Source organism: Sus scrofa, chromosome 15, assembly GCF_054392235.1.
Source record: "Sus scrofa isolate SSC_HxYL_T2T_F1_AM1 chromosome 15, Sscrofa_HxYL_maternal_Yorkshire_Landrace_v2.0, whole genome shotgun sequence".
Classification (NCBI taxonomy): domain Eukaryota; kingdom Metazoa; phylum Chordata; class Mammalia; order Artiodactyla; family Suidae; genus Sus; species Sus scrofa.
In genome coordinates, this window is record NC_139397.1 from 130,662,017 (window position 1) to 130,676,707 (window position 14,691).

Here is a 14,691-nt window from a genome sequence, read left to right on the forward strand (position 1 = left end):
CCCTCTAGCCTTGAGATCTTAGAATTCGATGATACATGAATTTGCTTTCACCAAGCTAGTTTTATTGTCATTATGAAGCCTCCAATTATGGAAAACAGCTTGATTTGTACTGGAAATGAAGACTCTGCTTCTGCTGGAACAATTAAATGTCCTGTCTATTTGTATTCATTGTAAGGAATTTAGCCAGTGTGGCTTTGGCAGATGTGGATCAAGAGAAAAAACATATTCCAAGGTTGAATGTTCCTTCCCAAACATACAAGGGAAGCTGTTTTTTAGTTGTACTTTCCAAACTGGATGTAGAGAATAATTATTTGGAAAATATAATTGCATTTCACATAGAATTTTCACACATTTGTGGAAAGCAGTCCCCTTCAGTACATTTCTTATCTTATTGCATCTTTGTGCAGCACACTTGGTGCCAAAGCAGAGGCTGCTAAGAAAGTATTTCATTCTGTATTTAGTCATTGACTTTAGGTGATGAAAAATATATCCAGCCTCTGTGGCCCTTGAATATTTTTGCCAAATCAATCCTCCTGAAGCTTGCATTCAACATCACACCCACATGTTTTAGTTCCCATGTACTCCTAAAAGTCAGAAAAGAGTACCTTGAAAAATTCTGCAGTTCAGGATCTTTACTGAGTCAGACCAGAGGTCAAAAGAAGGTAAGGTAAAGAAACCACATTATCTCAGGGGGGCTTTCCACTGGAAAAATGGCATATCCCTATTATTACAGTTTAGGCTTGGAATAATCATTAGCTAAGTGGTCAAAAGTTAGTCTGAGACTTTGTCTTGAGAATCATTTACCAAAATCTGGGAATGACTATAATTATACAAAGCATAGATCTCAATATAACTAAGTTCAATAATCAAGTGCCAGCCTGTACTAGAAACCCCTATCAATTCTCTAGGGTATTTCTGCTCTTCCTCCAACAGCCTGGTCTGTGCCATGTTCCCAGAGTTATTATCCTAGATTAATATCTGATTACATTTCCAACTTCTCAAAATACCCATCCATTTATCCTCATAGCCTACAGATTAAAATTCTTTAGGGCTGTAGGAGAGGGCTTTTATAAGTATTTTTATATATTTAGACTATTTTTTTCCCATTACTCTTCTCTCTCTTTTATTTTTTCTTTTTTTGGGCTGCATCTTTGGCATATGGGAGTTCCCAGGCTAGGGGTCGAATCAGAGCTGCAGCTGCTGGCCTCCTCCACAGCCATAGCAACATGGAATCTGAGCCTTGTCTGAGACCTACCCCACAGCTCACAGCAAGGCTGGATCCTTAACCCTCTGAGAGGAGCCAAGGATCAAACCCACATCCTCATGGATACTAGTTGGGTTCATCACCATTGAGCCACAATGGGAACTCCTACTCTTATCTTCTTAAAAGCAAAATGCTTAATCTCTGAATATGCCACAATTTCCACATGCTGAATTCTCATCCTTTTATGTTTACCTGTGAACACCTTCTTATACACAGAGATTTTGTTCAAATGCTTGTCTTTTTATAGTCTTCTTAACCATCACCTAAGCCTGAAAAATTGATTATATCCTTCTCTGTCCCATCACCATATTCTATATATTATCTGTTAAAATACTTACAATTAATTGGTATATATTTGTATAAACTATTAGACCATGGCCTTGAGGGCAAAGCTTATTTCAGTTATATTTATGTCCCCAGTACATGATACAGTTTAAATTTTTTAAATTATATTTTATTTCACACATTTTCAAAAGAGATTTAGAGAAATTGCAGAATAAGAAGTAAATGTTTTAGGAGATAATTAAGGTGAAGAATAACTTAGAATAGGTAAAATGAGATGAAGCTGGAAGTCAAGTTAATACAAAAAAATGTATGTAATCTACTTTAAAGCCTTTCTTTTAAAGGTTGGTTACATAGGCATTCATTCATTAATGGTAGTCATAATGTTATTTTGTTTTTTGTTTATTTCTAAAGAAGGGTTTCAACTTTGGGCCTAAATATTCAAGCAGTCAATAAAAAGTAGCCTTAGTCAGTCACGGGATTTTCACTGTCAATAAGAGAAGTTACCTCCAGCTGTTTAGCAGCAATGCAATGATTCCTGCTCTTATAGCTAGAATGACACCTCAGCATTGGGTCCATATTAAAAGTATATGACATGCTTGTGTACTATATAATTTATTGAGGAATAGCCTCAATAGTAACCTTTAATATTACAGATTTTCTTAGTGTTATGCCTTTTATCCTTCCTTGCTCTCATGCAGGAGAACAAAACCACAGGCAACTTAGTAAAAGCAATTCTATGATGGTGAAGGGGAAGGGGGAAAGTGATCTCTGAATGAACAAACTCCTCTCATAATTTTAATCCAAAGAAACAATTTAAAGAATTAGAGAAATATGTATAGATTATATCCTTCAAGTGTCCTTGGTAAATCGAGACTACTTGGAAGGAATCGAATAGATCAATGAACTTAAAAACCACAATAATTGGGAGTTCCCGTCGTGGCTCAGTGGTTAACGAATCTGACTAGGAACCATAAGTTTGCTGGTTCGATCCCTGGCCTTGCTCAGTGGGTTAAGGATCCGGCGTTGCTGTGAGCTGCGGTGTAGGTCGCAGACGCGGCTTGGATCCTGTGTTGCTGTGGCTCTGGCATTGGCCGGTGGCTACAGCTCCGATTCAACCCCTAGCCTGGGAACCTCCATATTGGGAACCTCCATATTGGGAACCTCCATATGCCGCAGGAGCGGCACTAGAAAAGGTAAAAAGACAAAACAAACAAACAAACAACAACAACAACAACAAAAAAACAAAAAAAAAACCCCACAATAATCAAATTATAGCATAGAACTGGTTGGAAGAGACCCAAGCACTAGAGAACTGGGATTGTAGAAATTTCTCAGACTTGGTGATGTCCAAGGTCAGGTTGGAATATATAGAAGCCCTTCTGTACATGGGAAAAAAATCTTGATAAAGAGTTGCTTCCCTGTCCTGTGGACCATGTGAACACTGGGCCAGAAATAGACAAAATACTTGGAAATGGAGAACTCCTCACCCTGGAGATATAAGAAAGAGGCCTGGGTCCTGACCTGAATTAAAATGATGCGTCTCCTGAAACTTTGTGGTGAGAGGGACAGTAGCTGGGCCTTCACATTCTAGGCTCAGGGAGATGATAAATTTAATGAAAGTTTTAATTTTAGCTAAAAATTTCAATTTTAATCTTGTAATGGTGGGATTGAGGCTATTAGTAAATACACTTGTCCCTCTGTATCATCTGGAGAATTGGCTCTAGGACCCCAACAGATAGTAAAATCTGCTCAAGTCTTTAATATATATGGTATAGTATTTGGATATAACCTATTCACATACTCCTATAGTATTTAAATCATCTCTACATTACTTATAATACTGAATACAATGTAAATGCTATTTGTAAATAACTGTAAATACAGTGTAAAAGCTATATAAATAGTTTCAATAATGCAACAATTTCAAGTTTTGCTTTTTGGAACTTTCTGGAATTTTTTCAAATATTTTTGATCCATATGTTTGAAGCTCACAAAAGCATAGGGCCAACAATAATATGTTTCTGTAAAAACTAGATTGAGGCAGGATATGGAATCTAATTAAAGACATTCATTATCTGTGAATATATTAAACAGCAAAGAACTAGTATAAGCAGAGGTCCGTGAAACTGTGAGAGCTTAAAGAAAGCAAACAATTAGCAAGAGAAATCAGTAAAATGCATAATAACTTAAAGTGATAAGTACTACTAAAAAAAAAAATAGGAGAAGCCTAGTGTCATAGATGAGATTGCATTTTTTTCTTTTCCCCTTTTTTAATAAAAGTATAGTTGATTTATAGTGTTGTGTTAAGCAAAATATTTAAGAGAATATATACATATATTCTTTTAAAAATATTCTTTTCCATTTTAGTTCATCATAGGACATTGAATATAGTCGTCTGTGCTGTATGATAGGACTTTTATGTTTATCCCTTCCTTGTATAATAGTTTATATCTGCTAACCCAATCTCCCAAGTGTCTCTCTTCCAACACCCTCCCCTTGGCAACTATAAGTCTATTCTCCTTGTCCATGAGCATGTTTCTATTTCATAGATAAGTTTATTCATGTCATATTTAGATTCCACATGTAAGTGATATATATGGTATTTGTTTTTCTCTCACTTACTTCATTTAAAGTGATAATCTTTAGTTGCATCCATGTTGCTGTGAATGGCATTAATTTGTTCTTTTTATGGCTGAGCAATATTCCATATATATATATATATATATATATCACGTCTTTTTATCACATCATCATCATCTTTTTAGGTGCAGCCCTAAAAAGAAAAAAAAATAGATACATGCACCCCTATGTTCACAACAGCATTATTCACAATAGCCAAGATATAGAAACAACCTAAATGTCTCCTACCCTGCACTCTGTGCATCCTTAATCAGGGCTTGAATTCTTTCTTTTTGAGCTCCAAGAAAAAGTCCCCATTTCCCTATTCAGACTAAAATTTGTGCCAGTCTTTTATATGTTGTCTATAAAGTCACCTTCGGTCACTCCTGTTTAAGATGTCACTGTTTCAGTTTCACATGGTACGAAGAGCAGCCTTTCCCTTTTCTCGCTCACCCTCAGGGTCCTTGTAGCACTGACTCTTCCAGGCAATTTCCATAGATCTGTATCCACTGTCTCTCTTGTCCCCACATCTACCCAACTTCCATCCCTGTGGCCCTTCCGATTTCATTTTAAAAAAAGCAGCTGTCACCTCCCCCCCACCCCAAAAAAAATTCTCTCACCCTGAGGGTGAGAGAATTGTTTGTGCAAGGAGAAATAAATGAAATAAGTGATATATAGTTTAGTAGATGGTGATGAGTGCTATAGAGAAATTAATACATGAAGGGAAATCGGGAGGCAAAAAATTGGAGTACTGTAGTATTTTAAGTGGAATTGTCAGAGATGCCCTGCATGATGATAAGGTGAAATTTAAAGGTGTAAAGTAAGTCATGGAGCAATCCATGAGAATATCCAAGGGGGATGGCATCCTGGTGTCAGAGGAAGTGTGTGCAGATGTCCTGAGGGGAGCATGGTTGGTGTGTTTGGGAAGCATGGAGTGATGCTGGATTGAGTTATCTTGTTAGTGCCCAGAGCATGCGAGTAACTGTAAGGTGAATGAATGAATCTTCTGTGTCTTAAAGTCTCTTATCACTTAGGCTAAATTCCAAATACCTCACCATTGCCAGTAAGGCCAGTTGTCTGGCTCCTCCTGCTTCTTGGGTTTCCATGTTTACTCTCCATTACCCTACCCACCAAGCATTCCATCCCCACCTCCCACACCTCCCCCTTAACTGTCCTTTCAGCTTCTTGAGCAAGTCATGCTCTCCTCAGGGCCTTTATTATGCCCTACCTAGAACATTGCATCAAAAGAAAGGAAAAGAAGTGGCAAGTGTAGAGGTCTTGAGATAGTTGAAAAATTTAGATTTAATATCCTGAAAATAATTTTTTCTAGACAAAAACCTAAGGTATACATAGGAATTTAATTTTAAAAAGGATGAAAACAGCATTTTAGCAACTATGAATATATATCAAAATATTATAATTACCCAAGGTTATGTTTTTCATGAATATTCAATTTTCATGTGTCACATACAGACATCTAAATGAATGAAAACTGGAGAATACTCAGAAGTATGTTGGATTCAATAGGAAAACTATATAATAAAATATATAATCCCCCAGATTTAAATTGATACCTGAAAGTTTGAAGGTATTCTGAGGGCCTCTCTGTCTTATTTCTAAGATAACACCATTATACGTAATGTCCACATAAATTTTCATAAACTAATCTACCAAGTTCTGTTCTTCTGTTTCTACAATCTAAACAATAACATAAATACAAAGGATAAAACAGAATAAAAAAGAATTAGTAGTTTCATAATTCTTTATTTTTTTCTCCTCTCTACCAATACCTTGCTATACATAAACGCAGACACACATGCAGCCCTAAATAATATGGATTGTTCTATTAATGCAAATATATTCCAATTGAATGCTCTCTTTCCTTATTTCACATATTTTTCATACATTTTCCCAATAAATAGTATAAATAAATACTGTATAATGGGTACAGAGGAATCCACTTACCAGCATTTTGCTATTCCTGTGTAATAGATGAAAGGTTAAGATGAAAATCTCAATGAAGTTTCTCAACTGACAGAAGTGAGCCTGGAGCTCCAAGCATTTTATCCATCCAACAAAGAGTGATCGTTTTTGTAGCCAGGTGGGGAAATCCTGCTCAGTGCTGTCCCTCTGCTTCTGGAGTCTTTAATATCTACACATAATGCTATCTTCTGAGTTCCCTTCATTTGTGATTCTTTGTTGACTCTATATTACTATATAAAAAAAGGATGTATCATTTGGGAGTGGAGGCAAGAACATTTGGAATTGGACACCTTTTACTTCAGACAACGAACCAAAACCATTCTCTGTGTGAACTCATACTTTGTCACAATGGCCTCAGCTCTGTACTAAAGACTAAGTAAGGGTTTAAATGAAGTTGTATGAACACATTCTTAGCCCTTTTTTAAATTTTAGCTTAAAGTTTGGGGCCTCTCACAAACTGGGAACACTGATTGTATTTCAAATGTGACAAAGTTTTTCAAGTCATCTAAATTATAATGTGAGCTTTTCTAATGTCATCATTTAATGAGCTCAGGGAAACTAAAATGAGATCATTTACCTTTACAACAGAGTGGGGGAAATTTTTTTAATTTAACTTAATTAGATTTTGGTTATATGTCATTCTGCTACATAAAATAATACCATGCATATTCTTTGGTAACTGAAAACATTGTAACTGATAGTCCTTTTACAAATTCATATAGTCCTATAGAGTAGATAGACACAGGTAGATGAGACTACAATATAGTGGTAGCAATTGTACTTTATTCCACTGTTTATAGAAATGTGGAGAAAGAATCTTATATAAAAACTGATCTAGAAATCACAAGAGAATCTTTTTAAAAATACAATCTCGGAGTTCCCATCGTGGCGCAGTTGTTAACGAATCCGACTAGGAACCATGAGGTTGCGGGTTCGGTCCCTGCCCTTGGTCTGTGGGTTAACGATCCGGCGTTGCTGTGAGCTGTGGTGTAGGTTGCAGACGCGGCTTGGATCCCGTGTTGCTGTGGCTCTGGCGTAGGCCGGCGGCTACAGCTCCGATTCGACCCCTAGCCTGGGAACCTCCATATGCCGCGGGAGCGGCCCAATAAATAGCAGAAAGCCAAAAAAAAAAAAAAAAAAAAAAAATGCAATCTCAAGTTTGTTTGATACCTGAAATTAAAAATGTGCTGTTATAAGAATTCTCTTATTTGATCTTCAAAACAACACTTTAAGTTATATTGAGCAGAACTTAATGTCCATATTTCTAAATAAAGACAATGAATTTCAAAGTTGTTAAATGTAAATGTTAAATGGCCTGTCCAAGGTCACATAGGTTATCTGACAGAGCCAGAGTGGGAAGCCAACCACATCTTGCCTCTACACTTTCCACTTACTATTTTGTGACACCAGAGGCATTAATTTCTTTCTTTCCCACTCCTCTCGTGAAATATGTTAGCACATTTCTTTAAAAAATAGGTAATTAGCATCCATCTGGAAGCTGTAATATATTTAGTTCTCAAAACTGAAGTTATTTTCAACAGTAACAAACTCTAATATTTCTGCAGTTATGTACTAAAGTCTGAAAAAGTCAATAATTTGCATAAAGAATATGCAAAAATAGGAAATAAAGTGATTACAGAAACTATAAAATAAATGATACTTTTGCTTACTGTCTTCAAAAGTGTAAATTGGCTTGACCCAACCAAATTTGATGATTTATTTGTAGACTGTTCATTAGCTGCAGAAAACTCCTGTCACTATAAATATTAGTGATGAAAAATACATACAATTTTCAAAAAAAGTGAAAAGAATGACACTACATCTTTATAAAAATCTCTTTAGTGTATGGCTTAATAGATTGTCGTCTTATCTTGAGCATTCTCTTTCTTTTTCTTTTCTTTTTTTTTTTTGGCCTAAAGCAGATGTATATTTACTTTAGTTTTTTTTTTAAAGAACCACTTTGGTCTTTATTTACCTTTGATTATGATATTTAATCATATATTTTTTCTAAACTTAAAGTCTTTGCTTAGCAAAATAATTGTAAGTCTGTCTTCATTATAAGGAGGTAAAAATAATTTAGCTGCTTTTAAAATTCTATTTTGATTTCACCTCATAGTTTTAATAAAGTGTTTTCATTTAGTACTAATTATTTTTAAATATTCATTATTATCTCATCTTTGATGTGTAAGTTATTTAAAACAAAATTCACATATATACAGATTTTAAAATAGATGTTTTTGTTATTAATTTATAACAATTGAATTACGATAAAATATAAGCTCCGCGACAACAATTATTGTTAAATTTATTAAGACTCGCCTTATGGCTTACTATATTGTCTGTTTTTGCAAATGTTCCATATATACTTGAGAAGAATATATAGTCACTAGTTATTTGGTGGATGATTTTATATAAGCCATTAAGTTTGTAATTTTTTTATCCCTTAAGTATTCCATATCTTTATTAGTATTTTGAATTAGAAAAATAAGTCAAGAGAGGTGTGCAGTCTTTCACTTTGACAATAGATTGGTCATTTTTGTTTCTGTGGTTCTAATGTCATTTTTTATCAGTTAAGATGCATTTAACATTTTTATATATTTTAGTTTAAAAATGTTTCTAGGAGTAAAAAATGTTATTTATTTATGTAGGAACTATCTTTACCCCTAATAACACATTTTTCCTTAAGGTCTTTTTGTCTGATATTAATATACTACTTTGTTTTCATTCCCTTTAGCCTAGGTATCTTTTTTTTACCTTTGACTTTTGTATATCCTTAGGAGTTTAGGGTGCATCGTATAAACAACATGTAGCTGAACTTGTACATTTTTAGCCACACTGATCGTTGTCTTTTAACTTCCAGTTTAGGTCATTTGTATTTGCTGACATTATTATATTTGAATTTCTTTCTCATGTCTTTTAAAATTTATTTTCTATTTCCATTGCTTATTCTGATGGGTTTTTTCCTCCTTTCATGCTTCATTTTGGATATGTTTATCGACTGGATAAATGTTTATAATTGTTAGCTTTTCTTACCTATTTCTTTTTTTCTTGTACTTGTCTTGAATGTATGTACTCTATTCCTGTTCTTTTAATGGTTACCCTTAACATTTTACCATGTGGACTTAATAAAGTTTAAAATTTATCAGTGTAGTATCTTCCACAGGAATATTTTTGTCATGTTATTATTGCTGTTTCCTTTTTAAAAATTTTTTTCAGGTAGTGTTGTTATGTAAATGTTTGGATATACTGACATGTTTGCTAAATTCTTTGCTCATCCTTTCTTCTAGTATCTTTTCCCCTCTTGAAAGACATTAGTAGTTCCTGTGGGGGAGAATCACTTTGTTTAACCGGAGGTATTTTTCTTTGCCTGTCTTGAGAGGCATTTTTGATAATTCTAAAATAAATGATTTTTCTCTTGGACATTTGAAGAAATTCCAGATCTGCTGCTTACTGTCTCTGTGATATTATTCAGATGTTTTGAAGATAATAAAGTTGCCCAAATTATTGAATCCTTGCAAAGGTCAAATATATATGATGTACTTAGGAGTTTCTAGCACGTTAAACACCATATAAATAAAAATACCTGTCCTTTCATTTTTTCCTCTTCTTATTCTTCTGATTATTATTGTTACCTATGATGCTCTGCGTTGACTAAGATTTATCTAAGTGAGGCTGCTTGTTTTTTTACACTGCTTATTCTGCTCTGTATACATTTTTTCTTCTTGAATCTTTGATTCTAAGTCATAAATTTTCTAGTTTCTGTAAATAACTTTTAATTCTTTGTTGTATGTATCCCATTTTGTACCATTCTCTTCTGAGATTTAGATTAGGAAAATGACATGACATCACCTCTATTTCTTAACTTATATACTGCCATGGATTGAATATTTTGTGCCCCCTCCCCCACAAATTCATATTTTGAAGCTGTAACCCTCAATGTGATACTCTAATGAGGTGGGACCTTTGGGAGATAATTAGATCTAGATGAGGTCATGAGAGTGGAACTTCATGGTGAGGCTCTTATTAGAAGAGGAAGAACCTTTAGCACTTACTCTCTTTCTGCTGTAGGAGGACACAGTAAGAAAACAACCTTCTGTGAGCCAGCAAGAGTCCTTATCATGAACCAAATTAGCCGGTACCTTAATCTTGGACTTTACAGCCTCCAGAACTATGAAAAATAAATTTCTGTTGTTTAAGACACCTAACCTATGGCATTTTGTTATAGCAGCCCAAGTACATTGAGACAGACACTGTTTTCATATTCTGATCTATACTCTAGTAGAAGTGAAAAATTACTCTAGTAAAAGTAATTTTTTTTCAAATTTATTTCTCAATTCATTTAATCTGTCCTTTACTGTGTCTAATCTGCTATTTAATGCACACACTGATTTATTAATTTCAATAGGTAGATTTTATTTCTAAATTTTTATTTTGTTTCACATTTGCTGATTTATTTTACAGTCCTCAGTCTCTTGAAAAGCTTTATGTCATTGTTATTCCTTTATACATTTAATTTGTATTTATAATAAATATTCTGTACCTTAAAATTACAACTAGAATCCTTCTGGATATGTGTTAATTTTATCACCTCAGCCTAAGTTATGACTTGTTATTTTCCATTATGTGATGGGAATTTATTTATTTATTTATTTATTTTGTAAGCTCATATCTGTGGAATATTGGGGGACTAAATTAAAATGATTTAGTCTATATGCTAATAATCTAGATCCATTTTTGCTCTTTTTGAGGGTTTTTGTGGAACCAAGGGAAAGCCTGACTTTCATATGACTTAGAGCACTTTTTGAATTGTGGTTGACTATTCTTTTTCTCTCTTGCTCTCTCTTAACCCTCAGACATATGTTTATTTTTTGTGAACCAATATCATATAGTTGTCCAAATTTCAAACTAAGTCTTAAAATCTTTTCAAAGATATCCAGAAATTTGTATTCTATGTATTTTGGATTTGGTTGAGTCCATATCAACAAACAAAAAAACCTCAACATATTAAAAAAAAACTTATATGAATATTGTTTCTATTGTTGACTAAAAACCAATGTATGGTACATGTGATGATATTTATAGTTGTTTCATTCTCTTTATAGTTGTTCATACTTTGATTTTTTTTTTCTTGTCATATGCTTAAAGCAAGAGTGAAGAGCATATAAAACTTATCTGAAAAGATTTTTGAGTCACAGACAGAAAAATACCTTAGTAATTTTTATCCTAGAGTAATACTTATGTCTGTAATACAATGTTAACACCTCAGAAAGACAGATTTGAAAAAGAGGCATAGTTAAATTATGTTTGATATTTTTGTTTGCTTGTGTATTCTTAGACAAATATACTGTTCAGTTTTTAATATTAAAAAGTAAAATTCTTAGTGGAAAACGTATGTACAAATAAACAAGATCCACGATACAAATGATGCTTTGAATATCTATTAGTAAAGTATTACCCTTATATAGTACTTCTTGGTAGTTTTTAAACTTGGCTAATTTGAAAAGTGAAATAAATGTCTTTTTATAACTTTAATGAGAATGTCTTTACTCCCTGATCCACCTTTCTAGCAGATCCTTAAATCTTCCTCTCCAGTGGCTATTGCTCATCTGCACATAAAAGTTTAATTTTCTTAGCATAAAAATAAGCAAAAAACAAAAAACGAAAAAACAAAAAACAAGCAAGCAAAACACGTGTCGATCCAGGTGCCATTTCCTGTCTTAGAAATATTGGGCACTTTTTCTTCTTCATTTATAGCACAACTTCATTCATTCATTTGTTCATATATTTATTCATTCTGAAAGCATTTAATGAGCACCTCAATTGGTTAATCATAATGCTTGATGCTATAGAAATAGAGAGAGGAAATAGTTCCCCATCAAAAACACAGAGAAGGAGGCAAATAAGCAGTTCATTATAATCAGTGAGAGAAAAGTTACTAAGAAAATAGATAGGGAGTCCTGTCATGGCTCAGAGGTTAACAAGCCCAGCTAGTATCCTTGAGAATGGGAGTTCAATCCCTGGCCTCGCTCAGTGGGTTAAGGATCTGGCATTGATGTGAGCTGTGGTGTAGGTCACAGACTTGGCTTGGATCTTACATTGCTGTGGCTGTGGCATAGGCTGGTGGCTACAGCTCTGATTTGACCACTGGGCTGGGAGCCTCCACATGAAGGCTCAAAACACAAAATAAAATAAAAAAGAAAATACATAGAAGGAATAGACAATGCTAAAGGATATGGAGAAGGATAGGAGAAGTCAATTTCTTGCAGTTCATATTTTATGCCCACACCCCAAGAAAACCCTAGTTATTTCTGCTCATGTAACTGACATCCACTCATTTGTCAACTCGTTTTTGTGTCCACCACTTGAAAGATGCTGCTTTTTTTTAAACATCTACTCATGACTCAAATGGAAAATCCAATGACTCATTCTCAACCACCCAGCTCTCCAAAATTTTTCATCTCTCAAGATGGAGCTCCAAAGCCACCTCATTCCTGATTCACATCTTCCTTCATCATCCAAACGGAACTCCTACAGCATCTAACAAATACAAACATAAGTCCTGCTGACCTACTGTTTTATATTGTGTTACATTTTTGAAATTATCAGCCTATCTCCAAATTTTCATTATTCTGAGGGCATTTTATCTACAAAAACTCACATAGCCCTGAAACCAGCATATGCTTTAAAAAAAGTACAGACTTAGTGGATTAATCTGGAAAAAGAAAGAAGAATAAGCCTAGAAATTGTGCCACAGCAGTTTTTCTCATCAACTTGAATTACTAAACAATATAAGGAAGTATCAAATTGTGTAGAATTGAATAATATGAGATTCAGGCACAAAGATATACCATTAAAAGTAAAAATAAAGGAGTTACTGTCATGGCGCAGTGGTTAACGAATCCGACTAGGAACCATGAGGTTGCGGGTTCGATCCCTGGCCTTGCTCAGTAGGTTAAGGATCCGGCGTTGCTGTGAGCTGTGGTGTAGGTTGCAGATCCCTCATTGCTGTGGCTCTGGCATAGGCCAGCGGCTACAGCTCCGATTAGACCCCTAGCCTGGGAACCTCCATGTGCCGCAAGAGAGGCCCAGAAATGGCAAAAAGACAAAAAAAAAAAAAAAAAAAAAAGTAAAAAATGAAATAAAAAAATAGAAGTAAAAATGTCTGACAAATACACCAGTCATTCATAGAATACAACCATTCATAAAATTAAATTAATTATAAGTTGATTTTTTTAACAAATTACCTTTTTATGTTCTTGCAAATAGTGGCAACAAGCTGGCTACTGCAAGTGGTGACACTACAGTTAAATTATGGGACCTGTTTAAAGGCAATTGCATTTTGACCTGTGAAGGACACACCCATGCAGTATGGTCCTGCACATGGCACTCCTGTGGGGAGTTTGTGGCTTCTTCCTCATTGGATACAACTAGCAAAATCTGGGATGTTAATAGGTAAGAAATACTTGAAACAATATTAACATGCTATGTTGATAAATATATATGGATAATTTTTTCCCTTGGTGGGAAATCAAAAAAAAACCTGTTAATTGATAAAATTATAGAGTTATTTAAATAAGCTCTGTGAAATCCTCTTCAACTCCATTAATCTTTGTTGATATAATGAGTCCTTTCTAAATGTGTGTCTCAAGATCAAGCCTATGTAATAAGATTAGAACTGCTTCATTGGAAAGCTATTTGCTTTAAGCAAGATAGAAACAAATACTTATTTCAAAGAGTTAGGATTTTAGTTCTTCTTTCCATAGGCCTGCTCTCTCTCTGGATTATCAAACTAATAATTTAATAGACATGAAGATGACAGACATAATAACTTGCTTTTTGCTTAATTTTAATATAACATTACCCAAATTAAATGCTTCTTGCAAATTCACAAATTCTAAGAACTAATGCAACTTATATGCGATGTCCTATACAATACCATATGAATGTAAAAGTTTTTGTTTTTATCTCAATCAAGATAGATGAATTTATTATATTTTGGTGCCAAAATACTTGTCATCCATGTATTTGTGGATAATTTTCCCATCCTATTCAGTATACAAATAAGATAAAAAGAGCTAGTGTTAAAAACCCTGGTTACTTCAGCTAACTAAAGGATTATAAATCATCAGTCAGATTTCTGATCACTTTAATTATTGAATCAATGTCCAGATTTGAAATATAAGTGGTGGTGACTCCTCACAATTTAAATAGGCAATTGTCATTGAGCCATTGTAATTTATTTTGTGAGAGAAAAATGAACTCATGTTAAAGGCGGACACTATTGTTTTGGGGGGTCATTGGATAAAACACGTACCTTGAATAAACTTTCCCCATTCTTCCTTGAATCATGGATAACATATTTAGAAGGGAGAACAAGTTAAGATGCTTGCAAAAAGTCAACAGGGCTTTCTGGAAGGATTCATTGAAAGGGTATACTCTGTGCTATTTGTAGTTTGATTATCACCTAAGGCCATCTGCCAGTTATTATGCTATTTTTCTTTTAGTACCAACCTCACCCTTCTGTAACTTTTTTCCGTAAT

General features: G+C 34.1%; 1 protein-coding gene across 13 annotated transcripts in view; it reads left to right on the plus strand.

Annotated features, from left to right (window-relative positions):
• SPAG16 (sperm associated antigen 16) overlaps nucleotides 1-14,691 on the plus strand; it is a 959,311-nt gene that overhangs the window by 480,409 nt on the left and 464,211 nt on the right. For all 13 annotated transcript variants that reach the window (XM_084999006.1, XM_084999017.1, XM_084999011.1 and 10 more), the window contains one exon: nucleotides 13,418-13,603. In XM_084999006.1, coding sequence (XP_084855132.1) covers nucleotides 13,418-13,603 — 186 coding nt within the window. The remainder of the gene's footprint in view (nucleotides 1-13,417; nucleotides 13,604-14,691) is intronic.